The sequence below is a fragment of the Charadrius vociferus genome, unplaced genomic scaffold (genome assembly GCF_000708025.1).
Source record: "Charadrius vociferus isolate BGI_N301 unplaced genomic scaffold, ASM70802v2 scaffold434, whole genome shotgun sequence".
NCBI classification, from domain to species: domain Eukaryota; kingdom Metazoa; phylum Chordata; class Aves; order Charadriiformes; family Charadriidae; genus Charadrius; species Charadrius vociferus.
Window position 1 is genome coordinate 442,714 of NW_009648154.1, and position 24,501 is coordinate 467,214.

The 24,501-nt window shown below is 43.3% G+C and overlaps 1 protein-coding gene across 1 annotated transcript in view; it reads right to left on the reverse strand.

Annotated features, from left to right (window-relative positions):
* The window catches only part of CACNB4 (calcium channel, voltage-dependent, beta 4 subunit), a 71,121-nt gene that overhangs the window by 20,933 nt on the left and 25,687 nt on the right, over positions 1 to 24,501 (reverse strand). Inside the window, exons 2-5 of the mRNA XM_009884034.1 lie at positions 8,143 to 8,339; positions 5,791 to 5,910; positions 5,320 to 5,442; positions 1,277 to 1,407 (exon numbers count right to left, since the gene is read on the reverse strand). Of these exons, the coding sequence (XP_009882336.1) occupies positions 1,277 to 1,407; positions 5,320 to 5,442; positions 5,791 to 5,910; positions 8,143 to 8,339 (571 nt within the window). The remainder of the gene's footprint in view (positions 1 to 1,276; positions 1,408 to 5,319; positions 5,443 to 5,790; positions 5,911 to 8,142; positions 8,340 to 24,501) is intronic.

Sequence of the window (24,501 nt, forward strand, 5' to 3'; positions counted from 1 at the left end):
ATCATTATACATTACTTCCAATTTTATCATACAAATCCAGAAGTCTTAGCGCAGATTATGTAAAAACTTAACAGATATCCTTTACAGTATTTCCCCTGTCTCTTTCATACTTTATTTTATTCCTAGTATTCTCCATGAGTGAGATTAGACAGAAATCTTTGCAGGACTTGGTGATTTGGTGGAGTCCTACCCATTCACACAAGCAGAGAATTTTTCTCATATGCTGCATCTGCAACAGTGTCCTAAATACTCTGTCAGTGTCCATCTCTCTGAATTAGATAGTCTTCTTTCTGTATGTTGAGATACACTGGCTTCCTCTGAAGCTATTTCAAAAACTATAAAAGCAATTTGGAAAAAGCACAGTTAATGCTGTTCAATCATTCTAAAAAATTTTCCCCAGATGGTTTATACTTGAAATGATTCCTGACCTTGATTAAGTATATGAGTATGCCAATTCCCTAACAGCGCTATACTGGCTAAATTATACTCCTCTTACTGCTATCTGTTAGGTCCAGATTCAATTGGCTCACGTCTCTCTACTCTCCAGTACTAAAGGTTTTGTTCTTCTTGTTACCTGTGTGAACATTTAAATTTTGTTTTCAACTAGTGGGAATAATACACTCATAGTAAAGTAACCTAAATAAAATAAAGAAAGAAAAGTATTTTGTGTATTCAGCCAATAGAAGAGTGACTACAGTGTCTGAACTGAGATTATGAGAAATCAGTTTTACTTCCTAGACCTGTGACCAAGTTTATATTTTTCAAGGAACTTGCAATCTCCAGCTCTAGCAGCATGAAGACACAGAATGGTCAGGCTGGAAGATGAAGAATAAAGAAAGTGAAATAACAAAGCTCATATGATAAAGTTTGGAAAGTCTTTTTTTTTTCCCCAAAAATGGAGAGAAAGAAAAAAAAGAAAGAAAAACCCCCACAACCTTAAGAACATAACAGTTGGGGAAAAAATGTGGCAGCCTTTGAGCACCAAGTTGACTTAAACCCATGGGGACGTAAAACTCTCTAGCCCTTCAGAAATTTCTGTCATTACCACTCATATTGTATTACTGATCTTTCCGAAAGTCAATACACTTTTTTTTCTTGTTTCTCATCATCAGTATCTAACACATCTATTCTCTACAAATATGTATTTTCATTTGAAATCCCAAATCAAACACTCCTCCAAATGCACTGTAATAAAAAAGAATGAAGTGACCTTTGAAAATATTGTCCAGTGTCAGAAATGATTTTAAATTATTTTAAAAGGTTACAGCATTCTTACCCTCCATGGAAACGTCCTCTCTTCTGCTCCTGTTGAATGCGGATATTCTCCAGTCTGAGCGGGCTTGGAATAAAGCCAATCTCGCAGCCCTCCTTCACCAGCCTTCCTATCCACCAGTCATTATTATATTTCTGGAACACAGAAAGGTTACTGGCTTCAGTTCAAAATGCTCCGTGTCCAAAACTCCCTTCTTTTGTTATCCACAATCCATAACTCCATACTGGCCAACAAAACCAGACTCACACTGACATCAGAATGCTGGACAATCCACGTGAATTTAAGTGAAGTTAAAAGGTACTAGGCGGTATTTGGAAGGTTGACGTCTCTGTAGCCGGAGAGTCGAAAGTGGTGCTATCTGTGGCAGCACTGCCTTATCTCTTAACTGCCCCAACACGTCCTCCTGTGAATCCCCCTCTGATGTCACCAACTAAGGTGCTCAGTGTGATGGTGATGTAATGAGCCGAACCAATTTCTGGTGAACCAAGGCCACCAAAATACCTCACAGCGGCCATATAAAACATAAAAATAACACCATCATATCACCATCAGAACCATCATTTGTGGTTCCTTATAAAAGTTAATGATCTACACCAAACGTCACCACCACCACCATCATTTTTCCTTCCTCCTTTCCAGTACAGATGTCATTAACATGTTATCCCTTTGCAAAACCCTTGTGTGGTGGAAAAGGTGTACAAACACCATTCTAGAAACCAAAATACAGAGAGATAACTTACCCAAGACAACATAGAAAACTTACCAGCTCCAGCAATGAACTAAACCTGTATCTGGTTAACGCTATGGTAGAGCTCTAACCAAGGTTGTGACAGCTCTCTCCGAATGATGCTTTTATAGTTGTGCTGCCTAGAAGTAGCTAAACTATTTGGAGGCATACACTTCAGAATTTATGACAGCTGAAGAAAAATTCACCTTCAGGAAGAAACTTTAATGTATACCTGGACATATAAAATTTAATTTTTTCGTTAACTTTAGTAACATACATTTTTCTGCATTACTGAAAGCCTGGTCTAACTTCAACGGTGGAGAGATGAAAAGCGGTATCATAGCGGAAATCATAGTGGAAAAGAATTTGTTGTAGCTGGCTGCCAGCAGAGCAGAGATTCTGAAGCAACATATCTGAAAACCTTATACTCTGCTATGCTTCATTAGGTACTTCAGCATTCAAATGAAACATTACTTTTCACAACAGACCTTCAAGTCATTAAAACCAGCAGGAGTGTACCAATTCTGTTTGCATGCCTTGAGGAAAAAGTTATGACAGAAATCTCCTCTAAAAAACGATCAGTTCTCTTGGCTCCATATTCCCAAGCACTTAAGTTCTTGCAGAAACACGTAAGTACCACGTCCTAGCTGTTGGAGGTAGAACAGTGCCTGACTGAAGTCCCTGCAACATACAGAGCCTCAACACCTTTGAAAAATGAATTAGTGTACTCATTAACCCATATATACACACAAATATTAACACATACACCTATGGGAAATGCAATCCTTACACCATCATCTTGAAAGCCTGTCCTCTTTATATAGCTGTTATTTATGCAAGAGGCTCCATTGCTTTATCATTTCAACTTCTTAAGTATCTGTTCTTCAGGCTGTTATGACTCTCATTTGGACAATGTCAGTAAGCAAAGTTTCATTTTAAATACGTTGCTTCTGCTTAAGTCAACAGAACTACTTGCATGCTTTAAAACAGACATACTTCAGGATTTAGCATTCTGCTGTTGTAAATCAGTGAAATCTATCAATGGATTTAAACCACTGTAAAACCTGAATCCCGTGAGCACTACCCATGCTATTTTGGTTCTAAATGTAGGTCTTGAACATGGGAATCTTTCTTCCATCAGCAGGTCACAGACCTCTGAGTGATGCCTCTAGACATGAGATCAGAATCAGCGTTATGCTGAGAATATCTGAACAATACAGATGATAACGATGCAGCAAGGAACGCAGGGCTATTTGCATTAGGTCATTACCTCCCATATGTTATTCTTCACATTCAGCATGTGGGAGGACTACAGTTCATTCCTATTGGTTGCCATGCCCGTGATTTCTTCTGCATTGTCAGTAATTGTTGCCACTTCATCTTTTAAGTAAGCACATAATGTATAGTCTTGTAGGAGACAGATGAGACATACAAGACACATTCTCAATATAGCAACTCATCAGTACTGCTGGCGTTTCATCCCGTCAGCAGGGTCGCCTTACTTCTTATCTGGTTTAGCATTATTCTAAAATCTGGAACCATGCTTGTTCTAGCCCAAGCAAGCTTGCCAGATCGTTAAAAAACAAATTCAGCTACAGACCCCAGCATGGGGAACCATTCCTGAAATCCTACTGAGTTACAGCCACAGCTTCAGGCAAGCTGAAGGTTTCAGCGTTAACAAAGAAATTGTGCTAAACCCGTAGCAGAGCTGACAAACACCAGCAAGCCAGATGGCTTACAGTTTAGTGGCAGTGTGACCCTGGCCGTTTAGATCTTGGAAGAAAACTCACAGAATGCCAAGACGTGGACTTGGGACACTTCTCTGGAAAAATGTACAGGGCACCATGGTGAAAGTTCAGCACACTAAATTCACTGGCCTGACAATAAAGGTAGCTACATCCTGGGAAAGCCAAGATCAAAATACTTGTTTTAATGGTGAGGCACAGAGTTACCTGAATGGTTACACAGGACAATGTATGCTAGAAAGACAGTATGTCAGGTAGGGTACACTTCTGGTCTGGATGGGAAAACGTCGGGGAAGGTAAGCTGAGAAAGTGATCTGAGTGCTGTAACGGACGCAGCCGTCTGCATTCCACTCTGAGTGCTAGAAAAGGACCTTTTCCTGACGGGAAGCAGGTTTAGAAAGTGGCGTACATCAAGGGAGTTCAGGTGTGGTGGTAGACAGAACAGAATACATTCCTGGGGAACGAAGAGGAGGGGCAATCAATTCTGCACACAGAGATAGGCGGATTCAGATTCAGTGCTCCACTTCCTCAGCAGGGGTTTAAGCACTGTTCCACACAAATATTAAAAAAAAGATACACACACACAAAAAAAAAACAAAACAACAAAACCCAAAAAATCCAAATCAAACTTCCACCTGTTTGCAGAGAATTGAGAAAAAGGAACAAGAGAATCAACTGCCTCTCCTGTGTCCTTCTCAGGGAGAAAGAATTTAAAGCAAAACCCCCTGTTGTACCACCAATCTCTGCCCCTAGAGGTGCAGAAGCAGGTGTTTTCCTCCTAAAAGCGCTCAGACAAAGGGAGATCAGTGCTCTGAAGCGATGACGGACACATGTTCAAAGAGAGAGACAAATGAGTACCGAACACCCTAAAATAAACCCAGAATACAGAGATGAAAAGATGTTTTTGCAAGCTGCAAGACTATGTACAAATCTACAAAACAACAGGGGTTTATGCTAATTTGGAGGGCTCACTTCAGATAAAGAATTGCAGAAAAGATGCTCAACATGCAATAAAAAGTATTTTTCTCTACCAAAGCCATACTCAGGGCCCATTTCTTCCTATTCTCTTTTCCTTATTTTTGCATCTGTCCTGTTCAATATTTTCTTATTGTATTATTCTAAGCCTTATTTCCTCCCTTACAAGCCTATCTGGTGCTTTATGAAGACCTGGTATAACCTGGTGCTACTTCACCTTTTGATCAATAGAATCCCTTTCTATTACGTAATCTCTGATCCATCACAAACTTCATTTGATGAAAAGAATCTGAATCTACCACGTTGAAGGGGATTTAAAATATAGCACAATGTTTTTTCCTTCCTGTGACATGAGAATCCAACGAGTCAGTAACATCAAGCGTTAAAAAAGTGCAAGATAACCACCCCAGGGTGCTGGAACTCTAAAAAGGCTGAAGTACCACCTCATCATCACTAATCAGACATCCGGATGTGCCGGGCTCTCCTGCCTCCACTCGGCTCTTGGCTCTCTTTTTCATCTGGGATGGCTCAGCCCTGACTGTTCAAATTGCAGTCCTTGGCATGTAAAAAGCTTCCCTTTTACTACTTCTTGGGTTTACCTCTTTAATGTGTAGGAAGTCCTTGGCGTCAAAAGAGATGGCAGTGCTTGGGACAGGAACATCTTCATCCAGAGCTCCACAGTAACTCACATTAGTCTTAACAGCAAACGCTACTGGTTTGGACTACAAATAGAAACACACATCACAAACAGTGGAAACCCTTCTGAATCAAGAACTGTATCAAATTACCCCAAAACCTAGCAGAGGACATTTGCCAAACACATCAAAATTCCGACCCGGTAATTTCACACAGCCCAGCAAGAGTTCAGCTCGCTAGAGAAGATCCCCATTTATATGAGACTATTTACACCATATTCCCCCAAAACATCTTGTCCGCAGATAACTCGACTCAATTGGCAACCTATTTCAAAAGACAGCATTGTCATTATAAACCAACAGTGTGAATTTTAACAGTGGGCAAAAGATAAATGCCACATAACGTAGTTATTATTAAAGTTGAAAAGAACACACCTTCGCCCTTTCAAGCTGTATAGCTGCTTGTTGTTCTCTTTCTTGGCGGATTGCTTCCCTGTCTTCTTCCAAAGAGACATCAGAGTCTGAGGGTCTGCTTGTGTACGAATCTGCTGAGCCCTGAAATTAAGAAAACACGTGTAGAAATAGAAACCCTCTCCCCAGTCAGATTCATAAAATACTTTTTAAATATTTGTTTCTTAATTTTTCTGAGTGGGTTTTACATATTGTTGCTAGCATGAAAAATCTGCAGAATTTAACTTGGCTTTACCAATCAGGAGCACTAAGCCAAAGACAAAAATCCCAAGAAAAGCCTCTCTCTCCGCTTTCAAAGAATCGCTTCACTTTCTTACTGACACAGTGAAATACAGCTCGGTTCTGGGCACCGTCCAGAAATCTTTACAGTACTTAAATCCTGTTTGACAACCTTAGATTCAAGACCGTCAAGGGCTAGGTCACATCAAATATAATTAAGGTATTATAAAGCTTGGTTGGAATCACCCCTCCCTGTAAATACAGTACCTCCCTGCCGTGGCTGCCACTCACATAAAGCTTTGTTCTGTGCTTCAAGAGGGAAAAAAGTGGCAAAAGTTGCATTATTAAAAGCTACTCAACGGGGCAACACCAAAGCTATACGATGATGTGAAATGAAAAGAGCACGAACAAGCAGCAGCAGAATGCAACAGCCTATAAGGCAGGAAATAAGATCCTGCCACAGTTAGATTTTCTGTCTGGGACATTATTCAGGACACCTGGCAACATCTGAAGCATGCAGTGGCTCCTCTCTCTTGTCTCCAGCGTCCTACTCCGCTGATCTTTATGTTTGCATGGAGACAACTGAAAGATGGGACTTTAATCTTGCAAAACAGACAAGGTAAGGTAAAGGGAAGGTTTACTCATGATGAAATCTGAAATGCCAATCCCCTTCTCTTCAAAACCTCAAACAAACACTCGACTCCTTGTAGGTCCCTTCCAACTGAAACAGTCTAGTCTACTCTATTCTACTGTAGTGACCCAGAAGCCTAGGACTTGAACCCAGCCTTCCAGGGGCACCGCCGCTGCAGGTGTGCGCCACTGGGCATACACACAAAAGGCGAAGAAAAAATTTCACTATAGGAAGACATTCCCACAAAGACCTCAAAATCCTGAAGTCTAGGTCTAATTTTCCACTCAAGGTAAACGTTGAACAGGAAATATATGTCCCTTATTGAGCCATTTCCCAAGCAAATGGAATTTTTACTAATAAATTCAAACATCTGTCTGGTGAACGATGGCCTCTGCTTAAGCCAGACTCCAGCCTTGCAGAATCCGCTTCTGTTCAATACAGCATTTTGACTAATTTGCGTTTGGGTCGTTAGGCTGCTCCCAGCACGGGAGAGGTCTGCATTTCCCCCTCCCAGCCCAACACTCGGCGCTGGCTGCAGGTGACACGCGGCTGTCCCCCACTCCCCAGCTGGGCTGGGAACGGCTGCTATAAAGGTCACTATGTCAAGTTTAGCGTGAAGAGCTGCATGGAGTTTGCACCGCAGTCTAACTTTCTAACCTACATATTTTGCATGTCTTAGGAAAAATAACTACACAGAAACACTATTGTGAAAAAGGAGAACTTCAAAGGGATCAGGATAACGCAGAGCTGCAGAAGGATCTGGCCCCAGTACTGCAGTCAGTAGGAGGGATACACGGCAACGGCTGACCATTGCTAAGAGACATTATTGCTGTTTTTAAATAAGGGAAAGGAGTAATGCGCTGGACTACGTATGCTTTATTGTGCTTATAACCAGTGTAAAAAATTATTTCTAAGTCATCACATCTCTAGCAACAAATTGAAGCATACATATCTATATATTTATATTTCCACAGAGCTCCAAAATCTGTAACCCTATACGTGTTCCAAAAGAGCCATCTCACAGCATTACGTTTTTCAAACTTTTTTTCCTTAAATTGATTTATATCCTGCAGCACAGGGACACATATTCTATGTAATCTACCGTAGAAATCAATATTCTTACTCTCCACGTAAACGAACATATTCTTAAATATTGATGTGAGTACATATCCACTAGAAGACTTCTGGCAATGAACCACCGATGAGCATATGCTCTCTTCTTGTCACATACTCATAACTTGGCCATAAGCATGGCACTGTCAGGAGGGAGGGCAGATTTCCTCTATGTCAAAACCAGGATTCGCCTAAGCTGAGCTAGCACGCAACTCTGATTTGAACAGACCAGAAAATTTCCTTCCCGGGACAGCCGGCCGCCCTGCGCCCCGAGGAAAGGGCAGAGCACCTCTCAGCAGCCGGGTGCCTGCAGGGACCCACGCGTCTGGGTCCTGAGCTGGAACAAGTCTAACTTCAACAGGCTGAAAACGAGCATCAGCTGTTGGCGGCAGCTCAGCTTTTCCGAGCTGGGAAGCTTCGGCATGCTGCTCTTCCTTCTGCTTCCCTCGGGATGGAGCAGGGAACTCGCCAGGCACAGCGCCGGGCCAGGCGCGCTCCAAAGACGCCTCTCGGGCTGCCCAGTGCCTGCCAGTTCCTCCTCTCTCCCCACCTTGGGGGCAAGATTAAAACTTCAGCCACCAAATGCATCACCAACAGAGGCATGAGAATGTTTCTTCCCTGTTCAAAAGCGAGAGCACAAAGCATGCCAATTCACCCCACCCGGGTGAAACGGGTAGCAGGAGACCCCCTGCCTGCCCTACTGTTCCAACCTACGTCTCTGTTCAGCACCTGAAGGGGAAGTCTAGCAGTAGAATCACAGAATCACAGAATGGTTTAGGTTGGAAAGGACCTTGAAGATCATCGAGTTCCACCCCCCCTGCCCTGGGCAGGGACACCTCCCACCAGCCCAGGTTGCCCAAGGCCACCTCCAGCCTGGCCTTGAACACCTCCAGGGACGGGGCCTCAACAACCTCTCTGGGAGACCTCTTCCAGTGCTTCACCACCCTTAAAGTGAAAAACTTCTTCCTAATGCTTAATCTAAACCTGCCCTCTTCCAGTTTGAAGCCATTCCCCCTCGTCCTGTCACTCCATGCCCCAGTAAAAAGTCCCTCCCCAGCTCTCCTGGAGCCCCTTTAGGGACTGGAAGGCCGCAATAAGGTCTCCCCGGAGCCTTCTCTTCTCCAGGCTGAACAGCCCCAACCCTCTCAGCCTCTCCTCATGGGAGAGGTGCTCCAGCCCTCGGATCATCCTCCTCAGTAGGAGACTGAATGTATATGGTCAAATATTCTAGTCCTAAAATTACAGCCTGTGCTCCATACCAGAGCCAGCATTGTTCAAAGTGATTGGAGAAAAAAAAACCAAAAAAAGAAAAAAAATAGCCCAGGAGTTGCAAAGACAGACCAACTACCAACTTTGTGGCAGAGAGCAGCTTATCATTTACTGACCACTAAACACTCTGAAGATACAAAATGCTTTATAGCTGCTGACCATCACATTTTTTACTTAAAGACAACAAAGCTTCAATAGCAGCAGAAAGGAAAAGTAATCACGCTCTCCAAATAATAATAAATCAAAAGGCATAATCATAAATACAAATAATATACTGCAGTAGGAATGGGCTGCTTTCCAAGATTTTAGTCCTACCTGGCATAATACACCGCAACAGGAACGCACCACATCCCGGCATGCCTGAAGCCTGAGACAAAGCCACTGCTGCTGTCATCGAGAGCAGCAGACACTGTTCCTCACCCACGTGCCCTCCGACCATGTCACTTCCCCCTTAATTTTCTATGTACTGAAAGGTGTATGAGAACAAGGCACAGCACACATCCCCCACAGGACAGACAGCAGCATCACGCACGTAGGTGGACTGCAGAAATCATCTGTGTGGGGAAACGGTGAACAAAAAGTGCACAGCCTCATATCTATGTCTTTATCGAAGTCCTCTGGATATGATTCAGTGTAGCTCTGTAAGGGAATTTAATAGAAAGAGATACCTATGCTGGATGCACCGTTTCCCATACTGGCTTTTAGTGGTGTATGTTTGAGCACTGACCTATTTAATGCTGTCAGAACAAAGTAGTCTTAACCGAAGTAGCTGATACTGCAAGGCTAGCCCAGGCTGCTCTTCAATGCTAATCACCGCCTGTACGCCAAATGATATGGACTGGTACAATCACATCCGCATGATCCCTTCCCTTGCAAGTTATGCCAAATAGCAAGTGGCTTATCTGAAAGATGCAGCCCCAGGACTGTGACTCACATGATGCTGAACTGCAGCATCGCACTGGAAACAAGGCACGATTCTGCAAATAGCGGCAAGATGGACAGAAAACGCAGTCCAAGGTAAGCAATGGAAGAACTGGCACTCTGTAAGGTACCGTAAACATGGGCTGAGGAACGTGAGTGTCCGCATTCGGTCAGAGCAGAAGACCAAGCAAGATTAAGGTTTACTTTTCTCAGCTCAACCACTGCCCCACAGTGACCAAGAGTGCCCAGTCCCAGCGGGTATGCACACTGACCCTTGCAGGTCATCCCACTGACGTGCCCGGCATCTCTCACGCTTCTGTTAACACCACCAGCACTCTGCACTCACCAGCCAAGGTGCACCCACAGTTACACTGGGCTCCTGGCAGCAGCGACTTCTACTCACAGAATGGGACTCGGAATCTGAATAAGGCTTCCGGGAACTACTACAACACAAGCCATCCATAAATTAAAAATAACCCTGGTTACCCTCACAAGTCCAGCTTTTGCCTATTTTTGAAAACCGTGCACAGACAAAAGCATCACTTCTTGTGTTTAATTTCCGGTTCTGTTTTGTGGGAGACCTCGGCTGGTCCGAGGGATCAAAATACAAGTTTAACACTGACCCTGAACAGATACCCGTGTACCCTTGAGGAGACAGAAGAATCCTGAGAAGATCCAAGCAAACAAGATAAGGGGTGGCAAACATCCTGCCTTTTCCCAGAGCATGAACAGTGCGTGATCAACAATTGTATTGGCTGAATGGTGTGTGATGTGAGAGTGGATTGGGCAAAAGTAGAACGTTAGAATATATGCACAGATAAGCAACCAGCTAAGAGGATATAAAAGAGCACTGCTTGTAAAACAAAGGAGAACGATTGCTGTAACTGGATATTGAGTGTCGTGTCCGTCTCTACAACGACACCGTTTAAAATTTTGGATTGAAGATGAAGATGCCAGCAGTACTGTGCAATATTGACAGAATATTGTGCAAGAAGCCAACACGAACACTCGTGCCTGTACGGCACCAAGTGCAATGAAGTTCTGGACTGACAGCTCACATTCGTTGAAACTGCAATAGATGTGGTGATACTAAATACTATGATGCATCCATGCTCTTGTCGCAGCTGGGAAAGTGTAACTGATTGCCTGAGCACACAATGAAAACCAAATTGTGTTACCGGTCTTAGGGAAGTGAGAGGAGAATAAAGAGGAAAGAAGGCATCCCCCATCTTTTTCTGTACACCAAAACTTTATCAAAAAGACCCTTTAATTTCTTTATTTTCCTATTGCTTACGGTGGCAAGCTGATAATTTGGGGCATATCACATACGTCCACAGTTTCACATTTGCACATAATATTCAAGGACCAATTATCACGCCAACTGTCACCCAACCTCAACCTCACGCCCCCCTGGGAGATAGAGGAACTTTGGGAAGTGGGAGCATACTCAATGAGTTCAAGTGCACACCAGATTTGACAATTTGAAGGAAACAGGCTTTGCTAGATAATTATATTATTCAAGGCAATGAAAGACTCGTTTCATATTTCACAGCCTTTTTACTTTGGGCTTCTGTGAATTCATTTTTCTTGCAATTTATTATTTATTTTCTCCCTCATTCATTTTCCTCTCTCATCAATTAGTATAATTCATTTTTGATAAAAACATTGAGGTTGAAGCAATCCCCAAAATACTAGGGAAAACGGGTAAAGCAGAAAGAACAGTGGGTCTGTTTATTCAACAACTACAAGATAATGGTAAATCATCAGCCCCTCTTGCTCACTGACTAACTGGTCCTACACTTGAGACTGCTGAAAGATATGTGCCGAGGTGGCTGGGTGACTGGTAAGGGTAACACAGGATTCCTGGTGAACATGGTGTTTCTACGTCTCAGCCTGTTTAGAGAGGAAAAGTTCACATGCATCCTCCTCGTGGACACTGCAAACAGCAGCCAGCCAGATCCATCATCCTGCCTGCTGAAGAGAAGAGCAGAAGAAAATACCAACCTTTAGCTGTTATGGTTTCAGAAGGGGGTGGAAAAAAAGGAAAGAACTTCAGTGAGGTTGCAAATAGTTTTTTTTCCAGCTGCCATAAATATACAGATCTGAATTGCTCTCCATCCAGCCATAACTTGTAATGCTTTGTCATATAGCTTGTGCAATTAAAGCACCGATCCATTAGGAGCTCCAATAAGCCAGATGACAGGCAGTCTCTTTTGAAAAGATTTAGGGTGCTGCAGAGTCCATCACAACCCAGAAAGCATTTCTGAAAACATACTCTGCTCGAAGAAAAAGCTTCTGCCTCATCCATTAAGCAAGACAACAGGGCAGCATTGTCTAATTGTAGGCATCCTTCTCCGACAGAAGGACTAGCTATGGGCATTTTGAGCGCATCTCTCTCTCCAGGAATAAGCAGACATTGAGCACACGTGGCAATCACTATGCTTAACAAAGCATACATGCCACTGAAGAGGAAAGCCCTACTATCTGTGTTCATACGCAAACGCTGTTTTCAGCTGAGAACATGAAAAATGCCTTTGCAATAACAGAGAGTTCGCTTTGAAAATCCATAGCACTTTAAAATGATGAAGTATCAGGAGCGGGAGCACACCTCGAGGCAGCCAATTATTTGGAATGGTTTGCTGGAGTTTGAATAATATCAGAGCTAGGGACAGCATGAAATACTGCAGGGGAAAAAAGAACACTCCTGTCCCATCCTGTCCTCACCCTGCCTGTCCCTCCTCCTGTGCCTCTTCTCAGTTCCTCCCCGCAACAGGAATCCCCCTTGGTACCTTCAGGCTTTTGGATGCTCGAGGCAGTTTCACCTCCTGCAAGACCAGCAGGGCGAGGGGGGTATTCTGCCCCCCCCCCTCCGCTCTGGGGAGCCCCCCCTGCAGTGCTGCCTCCAGCTCGGGGGGTCCCACCAGCAGAAGGAGACGGAGCTGTTGGAGCGGGGCCAGAGGAGGCCCCGGAGATGCTGGGAGGGCTGGAGCCCCTCTGCTGGGAGGACAGGCTGGGAGAGTTGGGGGGGTTCAGCCTGGAGAAGAGAAGGCCAAAAAGGGGAGACCTCAGAGCCCCTTCCAGTGCCTAAAGGGGCTCCAGGAGAGCTGGGGGGGACTCTGCATCAGGGAGGGGAGCCATGGGATGAGGGGGAATGGCTTCAAACTGGAAGAGGGGAGATTTGGACTAGATTTTAGGAAGAAATCCTTGACTGTGCGGGTGGTGAGCCCCTGGGGCAGGTTGCCCCGAGAAGCTGTGGCTGCCCCATCCCTGGAGGTGTTCAAGGCCAGGTTGGACGGGGCTTGGAGCAACCTGGGCTGGTGGGAGGTGTCCCTGCCCAGGGCAGGGGGTGGAACAAGATGGTCTTTAAGGTCCCTTCCAACCCAGACCATTCTATGAGTGTATGATTCTAAGGCACAGCATGCAAAGGCCCCAAAGATCCTAAAGGTCCTGTCCTGGTGCTGAACACAGAGCTCACACAGCAGACCAAAGAGCTGAACTGGAGGTCACACCAATGCTTTTAAATCAGTCAGGACCTCAACTAAAAATTTTCTAGCAGACATCCAAGTGTGTGAGCACACATACAGCACGGCAGAGGTTTAAGAGAGCAATACCGTACAAAACAAGATTGCTCATCATTGTTTAGCTGTTTTATACTGGAAAACAGATAAACATGGCCTTGTAAACACAATGCGACTTTCTCCTACACGCTGTTTTTCGCACTTAGCCTGCATTGTCACATCCCTGCCTCTGCGAGGTTGGGGACAGCCAGCAAAATCCCCACTGAGGGCTGGCACACAGAAGCCCTGCTGCACAGGAAGCCTGCAACTCTCATAATAATTAGTAAAAGAAAAAATTTACATTTACAGATGGATATACAGATAGGGAAACTTGTCTTATGCCGCAATTTGTTCCGCGTTGATTCTGCTGCATTATGCTGACGCTGTATGGCAGAACCAGAACCGCACAGGTCGGGAGGAACTGCAGACTCCTCCGTACCCCGGCGGAGAGGGACAATACAGTGGGTCTGGCTTCCTGTGGCGGTTTTGTTGCTGCTCTTTTTTGAAACTAACGATGTTACCAAGAATCAAAGCATCAAAAGTAGACTTCTGGGTGCAATCTTGACTTGTCCTTTAATATCCAGCTCGTTCAAATATCCTTATATAAAGCTGGACACTGTAACGTACAGATCTCTCCCCTGCCTCCAATTCCCTACAAAAGCAGGGAAGTGTCACATTTAGGACTGGAGCTGTAGTTACAACACTGCCAGGAAACATTAAATTTGCATGCAAAAACACTGAAATTTCATTTCTGGGCTAAGAAGTGGAATCATGGAGAGACTGGCTACCTCTAGTCACTTTGGCTGGATTAAATACATGCTATCACGGGGCTTGAATTTTTTAGGATCCTTGTTTTGCAACAATTGGAAAGCATTTCTCCCCATTGAATAGAGCCATTTAGGATTAACTGGGCACTTCAGCGCTTGTGGCTCCTCCAGCTGCCAAAACCTCTGATCGGAGACCTGCACGTGAAATATGGTGCTCCTGGAAGGGGCTGGCGGGTGCTAGGATGCCACATGGTTCTCGCTCACGGCTAGGCTGCCACCAGAGAGGCTGCTTCCACTCTGTTAATGTCCCAAGAAATTCAGTCTTAGGCTGAAACACAGTAAACAGCAGAGTAACCCTTGCTCTCAAGCCAAACCATATTCTAACCCAACCAGGCACGATTACTCAGTTTACCCACGCATCATCTAAACCAGTCCCGTTTTTGTTCTAGATGCATTCAGTACATCTCATGATAACAAGTTACCCATGTGAGTACTGTAACCAAGAGTATTTTGTACAAAAGCAGGCAGGAAACATTCTTCCTGCCACATAGACGAAATCCCAAGATTTCATCCTCCCAAACCAGAACAAAAAGCTGAGGTCCCAAAACCCCTGGTGCAGCCAACGCTCAGTTCAGAGCGACAAACACTTTGTGTGTGCCAGGGGCGGCCAGCCCTGCTTCTTCCCAACCCCTCTTGCCCACAGCACCAGCCCATGCTCACAAAGCCCCTCTGTGGCAACCACGTCTTGCCCGCAAGTGTAATCTTTTCCCTACGACAAAAGCTGCTGGCTATTTTTCAGGATATGTATTTAAAGAGAATTATTTGTTCAAGTTACATTGCGATGCAGGTCTTTAAAACTACTTGTCTACATTACTTCTGAACTTGGCAGGTATGTGCCTGGAAATAATAAGAGAAGATTATTATTTTTTTTTTAGTACCAGGACAGCATACGCAGGTAAAAGGTCAATAAAACCCCATCAGAGAAGTAGCTCTTTCCATTTGCCATATATTGCAAGTTCTAAGCAACTCAAGATTTGTTTATTGTTATTATTACTATTCTTAGATTTTCTGCATTGCTTTGTCACTTGTTTTCCATTGCTGTCATTGCTCTATTCATTCATCCACTTTAAAAATAATAATAAAACCTCATGTAATTATTTATGCTCTCATCTTTAACAACGACCGACAACATCTTGCTCAAACTTCAGTGCGATTCGGGATGTCAGCAGTGCTCAGAAACAAAAGGTATCTCCTAAAGCCTGTTTAACTCCAGACCATAGCTTTGTCCCTAGGTGGGGCGGAGGTCTCTTCACACTCTGACAGCGGGAGTAGCCAAAAACCTAAGCAGCTCCTAGAGAAGAAGATCGATTTCATTAGCAGGAAGGTTACATTAGCCCATCCTCTACCTGCCTTTCACACAAGATGTATCCATCGAGAACTGCAGTCTCAACTTGAAAAAAGACCAAGTGTCCTCAGTCCTCTGCCACTTTCAGCGAGAATTGAGGTCGATGCGCATCGCACACGAGGCTATGTACCTCCTTAACAACTTCCCAGAAACTCGATACAAGTTCTTGGCAAAGCAAAAGGAGAACAAATAGTGCTGCTGCAGGGCCATATGCTGCCATATGCCACGTGCGTTCAAGGAATGATGTGTTGTGGGTTTTTTTTTTCAAATGGAAGGACAATTCATTTTAGATGCAGTTCACTGCAAGACCCCACATAAACGCTGTCTCTCACTGGTCCACGTGCATCGTGCAGTCCCTCTGCACAAACTAGTCACAGTATCTGTGGTGCTCCCACTGCCTGCAAACGTAGGTTTAACTCACAGAGGTCACTAATGTAAGCGTGCCACGAAGACGGGTGTTACAGAGGGTAAGTACTAACATATTTTTACACGAAAACAGGAATCAAAACTTGCAGTCTTTAAAAAACCCCCACATTTTAGACAACAGTGGCCACTACTACTGAGCACAGTTGGTGCTCACCTGGTCTCAGCACTTGGGACAGGCAGCTAAATTTAATCACTGAGAAGGTGATGTAATTAAGAAGCAAATGCAAACCAGTGGGTATCTATTCATTTGGCATGAACACATCACTGTGCTGCAATCAAAGTCGGGGCCAGAAAAATCTGCGTGTGCTAGAGGAACCACCCCAGTGAAATACTGCAGAGAGGCCCTATCTATCCCAAGTGCTGGAGGGAGACTTCTGCGGGGGCCGAGGGCAGAAGGAACAACCCTTTGCACTAAGGAAACCAAAGGGGTTATTCCCACCTGTAAAGGCTTTGCAGAATGAGGTGCAGAGACTACACTGGAAGCACAGCCCCTGTTTTGCTTTTAATATCCTCTAGAATTATTAATATCCCCCTAGAATTTCAAAAGCTGTTATAGCTGTTGTAATGTTAAACGACAAGGTCTGGTAGAGCTGCAGGAAAGCATTTCAGTAGGACTTTTTCACAAATTTACATCCACGAGACAAAGTGAACGTGCCATTGAAAGTCCAAACAGGACAAGGTTCAGTTCCCAACCAAATCATTTTCTTGCTGAATAACTGACACACGCTCAAGCCAGCTGCATAACCATTTTGCATTGAGTTGTGATTTCAGAATTAAATGCTCAGTAATTATTTCCTTCTATATGTTTGGTAAATTTATTTAAGACAACTCATTAGGTGTCTCAGCAATTTGGAAATTACTAGGTAGTTAGAACATGGGTTTTTTTCTGAATACTAATTATTAGAAAATAGGGCAACTGTTCTAACATTTCTTTTCACGATCCCTTTCTTTTCCTGAATTTAAAATTTTGCACTCACATCTCCTTTCTCAAGCTGCACAGATTGTGTTTTTACATCTAAGAAATTTAGTTTTAAAAAAAGTACTAGTAATATATACATTTACTGCCAAAATACTACGTCTTTTTCTGTAATGTTCAAATGAACATGCAAGACATACAAGATTTTGCCTGATGTGCATTACAGTTATATATTCACTGGGTGCAACACATGGAAAAGGTCTACAGGTTAAAGATCTATATAGACTAAAAAAGAAGCCAGAGATAGTGGCCATTGAATCTGTTAGTCATTCTGAACTTTTCCATTTCACATTTTGACAGATGTAATTTCTTATGTTATAAATAACTGTAAACTCAAACGTTGTTTTGCCTTTGTTGGCACCTCAAATGCTCATCGGTCAGGACAAAGCATAGATGTTTTAGTGGCAAAAGGGTGGCATAAATTACTTGAAGTACAAAGATGGACAAAACGTTTCACTAGTTTGTCCATGAGTGTTTCCATTCTCTTGACCATAAAAATGCATTTACACATTAGTATCAGTAATAAGTAAGTTGTTAAATGCATTGTGGCACTGGTCAAACTGCTCCAGCTATCTCACCTCTGCTGGTAACAACTACAGAATACAGCCGAGGGTACCAAAAGTTGCCGCGTCTGCTCCACAAGAACAGTTCTCAGCTGCTCTGTCATTTTGGCCCGTTACTCAGCAAAGCAATTAAGCACATCCATCCTCTTACTCAGCAAAGCCCATCAGGTTCCTCTGACTACCGCCATATAACCTAAGGAAAGAAACACGGGTTGTCTCTGGGGCACCTTTAACCTGAAATATTCTCAACAGGAGGCTGCCAGAATCTGCAACGTGCCTGCCGATGGCATTCACAGTAGAACTGGACAATGACAGACATGAGAATACCTGCTGAGCCTTTTGCTGTCCCTCCCTCCAAATTAATCCTTTTTGTTTTGGGGTGAGGATTTTTCTCCTCCAAAACAAAAAAAAAGTTTAAATTCAGATCTTCCCACACAAAGCACTTTTTCTGCAGTCTCCAAGCAAACTGAAGGGTGAAGATCACAGCCAGATAGGTAGCTACAGGCTCAGGTTGTTTTTCTCCAAAAATGCGTCCAAACCACAAAATTCAAACAACAAGCAAACCCTTCAAACTCCATTTTTTTGCTCAACCATAAAAGAGCAAAGATCTGTCTGGAAATGCTCTGATCAGTGTTTTATTCCAATTGCTAGAAGTGTGACTGAGTCAACAGCTGAACACCTCTAGTCTGAATCTCTGCAGCTGGTTCCTCTTTTTCATGAAAGCTATTCAGAAGACCCAGGAGAGAAAAAAAGGTGGGTTTTTTTCAGTGATAAAAGGCACCAAATTAAAGCTGCAACAGTAAAGAGACACTGCTTTATTTTTTCTAATTACTTTGGCTCTTGAAAGTATTGAGTGATCTTCCCGAGGCTCTGGGGAAGCTACTACTATTGGGTTTTATGACACCTGATAATAATACACCAGCTAATAAAATTGCACCTGTTATCCTAAATGAGCTCTTCTGGAAAGATGCTGCTCTGCGTCTGTCCCCAATAACACATTAGGAAGTCAAGAATGTTCTATAAGTCTTCAGAAGAAAAAAAGGAGAGACAAATATTGCCCCCAAACTAAGTTTAATCATACTGCCAACTACACAAGCATCTGTGTTTACCATATGTGGTCTACCACAACGTTTCCTCAGACACACAGCATCAAGTCTTCAGCCAGGAAGTCCTGCAATAACGCGGTGTGTTTCTAACTCACTCCCTAAGCCCCCGCGCCCTCCCCCTGCCTCCTCCCCATTATTCTCAGAGATCCCTTTCGCTCCAAGTGCAGCATCCTGGAGCGGAGAGACATGCAGGACAAATAAACTGCCGAGTATTATGGGTGCTTTCCCATGCTGGCTGTGATGGAGAGTTTTTGCTGACGTGTGTGGACCACATTTTTTTAAAACCACACCTGCACCTGGTTCCTTTTTACAGCATCACAGACATTTAACTTGCTGAGCTGGAAGGGGATTAGCTCCCGTTTCTCCTCTTATTTCACTCTCTTCAAGTTTATTCCCATTTCTCTTTCGTCTTCATCTAGCTTAGCTTTGTCTTCTCTCCCTGGTGAACTCGTATCACCACGTTGCCCTTGTGAAAGCCGGGCTGCCCTGTGCCCAGCTGTACCCTGTCCTGGGACTGCTCTCAGATATACTTGTTTCACCTTTGAATAGAGGCCACCACGGGGGTTTGGGCATGTCTATAAATCAGCATTTATTCCTCTACAGTGAGCTGAATAACGAGTATGCTGTCATTGTCACAGGTTTAGGACCGTTCACGGGTATGTTTTTGCAAGCAGGCACAGGAAGCATCACCCCCAAAATCACACCTTGGGACTTCACGGGGCAATGGAGCACCTGGCAATAAGGCCAACGCCATTTGCCTGCTTTTTTCAGGGTTTTTTATGACAACATAAGTTTGTCAACAGGCCAGTAACAGTGCTTCTGTAGCACTGATCTCTGGAGATCATCACTATTGTTTTATTTGCCTCAAATAGACTTTTGTGAGATTTTAGTCTTTGGATCTTTACAAAAAGCGCACCAGGGAGTAACAGTATACTAGTCACTGCTTTAAAAACACCCGACCCTTGCCTGGTTTGCTTGAGTAAAGGAGCACAACATTTTGCAGAAGAACTCCGTATCTAGCTACAGAGCAGCAACACCAACCGCCTGAGAGAGGGGCCACCGAGAGGACTGATGGACACACACAGGCTATGGGATGAGACCTGTGCCAGAACAAGCGGGTGTTTTTAAAGCAACACAATTGTTATTACCTATCTTACATTTGCCAAGCACATAGATTAAAAACCCAACCTAAACATAGTAACGGGCATTTGGGGTATTTAAACACACAATTTCCCATCAATCTACTAGGGTACTAATCCAGCTTGAAGCTTTCTGAAATACCAATATGCACAGGTAAGTACAGCCAAGAGAAGCCACGGATGTCATCTTACATTTATGAGCCAGTTTTCACCTCCGGCAGATGATTCCCAAGCAGACCCACCTCCTCTCCCGCCCGAACTGGCCTTCAGCAACCTCGTACAGTTCACCAAATCTCACCCATTTGATATGACAGTCGCAATTTTGTCCTTCCAACCTTGAATCTCTTCCCTTCTCCCCCGCTCCACCTTACCTACCTTCCACTGGAGGAAATTTACTCTGAGCAGAGGACCAGAATAAGCCCATACAACACCTCAAAAACCTACTCTGTGTGAGGTTTATACATGGATAAACCTTCGCCAACCTTTTCCCCAAGGATGAGGTTTGTTCAGTTAGTGGCACAAATCAAGCTAGGAGCTCCGGACACAGCAGATTTTTATCTAGAAGCCTTGTTTTTACAGAAAAGGAAAGAAGTATGTATTAGAATTTAATTTTCTGATCATTTAATAAGTGAACAAGAACTATCCAACACTCTTCAAACTGCTCCCTGGAAGAAAAAAAAAAGCCTGAAAAATTAAAGTATTTGAAACTTACTTTCTACCTCTGCCTCTGTTTTTCTTCTGGTGAACAGACTGCAATCTGTTTCCAAAAAGCTAATTCACAGGGAGAGCTAGAACTGACCAAGTTTGTCACTTATGCTTTCTTTTATGCCTGAGGATGGCTGGTATTTCTGCTGATTCCTTTAGAAAAAGGAAAAATAAGAGAGCTTAGATAGACTATTTAAGTTTATTTTCCTGAAGAAGTGTTCAACAGCACGTGGACATCTGACATTCATTTTCCTCAGTATGTGCTGCGACCTCCGGTTTCTATTTCACAGATTATGTGCATAAGGGACCTTATTTTTGTAAACGGGACCCAAGCGCAGAAGTTGATGGCACAGAAACAGAGTAGGTAGGGTGAGCCAGATTGCCGCTGTTTTCAAATCCTTGCCCTCGCAATATGGCTTGCGTGGAAGAGACTCACAGAATTACATTGCCAAGTGGCTGAGAGGCAGCAACCGGAGTGAGGACCCTCGCCATCACCTCCCTCTTTGTCATCTCTTCTGCACAGCACACTTATGTTGACTTGGCATTACTGGAAAGGGTAAGAAGTATAAAATGAAGGATCTCAGTAATACTTTTTTCCCATTCATTGACTAAAATGATTTTTCTCAACTTTCAAAACAACAGTGCGACTCTCCTTGGGTTGCAGACACACACAGAAGACTTCAGCCCCTGAAGCAGAAATGTTCAATACAATAACCCTCCAAGTATTATAAATGTGAGGAAAGAAGTGGAATTTTCCTCGAGACCTCATTGTCGAGAAGATCCTAGCCACCTGTCTGTTTTCACTGCATGATTTTCCTAATTCAAACAGTTAAATTAAAAAGCATACCTCTTTTTAAGGATTTTTATGATTACGGTGTCCTGATTTTCTTCTAGCGTGGTGTCACCACTTCCCACACCATCAGGTTTTATACAACCAAAATAACCCTGAATATTTCTTCTTATTTTTTAAACAGAAGCGGTTTAGAACACGCTGAACTGTCTCACAATTTCACCCAAAGCTGATTTGGTAAAACCAGAGACTCACCAACGGTGCTCAGGCAGACGGGTGATTGGCTTTGCAATTATTAGTTTGTTAGACAGAAATGAGCCCCGCAGGTCTGCAGGGCACCAGCTATTCCAGCTCCGTACCAGGCCCCCAGCTCGAAGAAGTCAAATTCCAGATAGCACACGCTTTGTAATTCTTCCCCGAAGAAACCTGGTGGGCAGCCAAACTCCAGTCATTACACAGAGGACTGCAGCTCTCTGCTGTGACAAGTTATATTTAGGTGGCAATGACTTCCTCTGAAGTCGTCCCATCCCCTTTGCTTTTGCCCACCTCTCACAGGTTTTGCTAAGGGTCTCACCAGGGCACAAAAAACCAAAACAGACTTACATCTTCAATGAAATTATAGGAAAATTACTTTGTTTGAAATACGCTGTGGAGTGAATGGGAAAGAATTGTGACATGCTGTTATGGCGGTGTTGGAATGAATGTCATGCTGCTTAATTTAAGCCAAGCAACTGATAGGGTTTGGGCTAAGGTTTACTATGTTGTGTTGTATTGTGGTTTTAATTAGCTTTTTCTTTCCACAAGCTTCCAAACTCAGAGGCTTAGAAACAGCTTTAAACACTAATGAGTACGGCTTACAGACAGACTATTTTACTTTTTTTTCTTTTCACATTTTCCACTCTTTTTTCCTTTTTTTCTTCCCCAGAGAACAGACTTTCAGCTGCTACGATCTCTTATTATTTTCCTTGCAGCAAGAACCAAATTCTGAAATCACACGACTACTGAAGTCACAATAAGCTATTACATACTGCTAGAATTATTTTAGTAAGAAAAAGCCCTAATTTTCTAAGTACTACGCACTCTGTAAATAGCAACTCCTTTCCCTAAAACCTTGCAATCTAAAACGTGCATGTGCTGAGAGCAAAATAGAAGTGAAAGGGCAACTTGCTATCACCTGCGGAGGTAATATTTGAGCGACACTTTATGGAACTTAATTGCTGTAATCAGTCCAGGACTCCAGGGACTTTCTAGGGCCTCAGGGTTATTATAGTCTGCACTTTGCTGCCCACAGGCTGGATGGGACTTCACAGTGATCGGGCTGGAAATTCAGTTTGCCCAATTACAGCAACTCTGACAGCACTGCTGGGTAGCGATGGAGCACAGCTGTACCCCAAACAATTGGGGGGGGTTATCACTACTACATAAAATAGGGAAAAAAACCCCACTGATAATATTTGTTGAGTGTTACCATGTCTGTTCCAATTTGGGTATTAGTTCACATGTTGAAAACACACCAGTATTTTGAGAGGTGCTTGTTATTATCACATATGCTCAGGTGGTTTGTAAGAAGAACCAACAAAACACAGGACAAACAAACAAACAACAGTTTATTTTTGGGAGATCAGAAGCAGGAACAAACAAATGTCAAAGATTAAAAAAAGATACCTTGGGATGCCATTAGCTACGCTAGGTAGAAATGTAAAGCCAGGAAGAGGAACAGCCAAAACCTTAGTCTACATCTGAAGTCCAGGCACCATAAATATTTTTTTCAGTACATAGCATGGTCTGAACATATTTTCTCAAATTCTTATGATTACCATGAGCTTGTGACAAACTATTTCAATTTTACATAGTAGAACAGTATTGGACAGTTATTTAAGAGAGTTAAAAATTAGAAACTGAAAGGCAAAATCCTTTTTCTTTTTTTTTTTTAAATAACTTCCCCTAGTATTATCTCAAAATAGATTCTTAATTAAATGGCTTAGGGGAAACAATAGTTTAATATTCCTTCTTACTAGCATCCAATAAGCATTCCAACCAAGAAAAAATCCTTTAGGAATCACTATCATACTCGCAGCCTCTTAGATTTGGCAAAAGCAGTAACTGAGAAAGACACTTGAAGATCTCATTCTGTGCAAAAAGCTCCTTCTCTGTCAAAATCCTCACATGCATCAATAACACAAATACACAGAAGCAAACAGGACAGTTGCCAGCACCTGGACATTGTTCTTTGCTGAAAGAAGAAAAGAAAAAAAAAAAGTCTTGTCAGGAGTGGAATCTGTTGAAAGCTTGACAAGATTTAAAACCCTTAATCTTGTTTAAAGATTTGCCATTATTTTGGGTACATAAGCTCAAAAAACAATGTCACTGCTGTCAAGGGTTCTGCTACTGCCCTATAAATCTGCACTGAAATGTAACCAAAAAGGCAGGTAATGTGTATGATGCGAGAGTGAAGTCAAAGCCTGGTCAAAGGTACAGAAAAACATCCAACAGAAAGAAAGAAAACATTCAAAGTTCATCAACCAGAACATGAAAGTCACATGTACGGAACGGAATTTCAAAAGATGGAAGGTGGTTGCTTCCTCACAACCGCCCTTACGCTGATACTACTCCGAGTCAGTTCCCATCGGGTAGGTAAGCATCTCAGTGAAGTCAGATGCAAAACCATTCCTCGCACACCCAAAGAAAGAGAAGGACAAGGGGCAGGATGTAAAGTTCAGTCAGCTGAACTTTAGGCACTTCCCAAGTTCCCTTTCTGCCCTGAGGTAACCAAAGTGAAACCCCCAGAGCTCCATTCTTGGGTAGTCAAACCTCTCGTGCTGGACAGACCAGCCCTCAACTTACACTGCAGCTGTTACAATAAAATATTTCAATGTCATGATAACATGATGTTGATCTAAATATATACATAAACTATACCCATATTCACCTCCTATAACAGAAGAGATCTGGGAATGGACAGACACTCAGGCATAGTTTATCTAAGTATTAATGCACTGGTGGCACCCCTTGCAGGAGACAGATCACCAAGAGATCCCCATGCTCCAGAGTAATTCACAGCAAGTCCAAGTGCCCTGTGCTGCTGGCA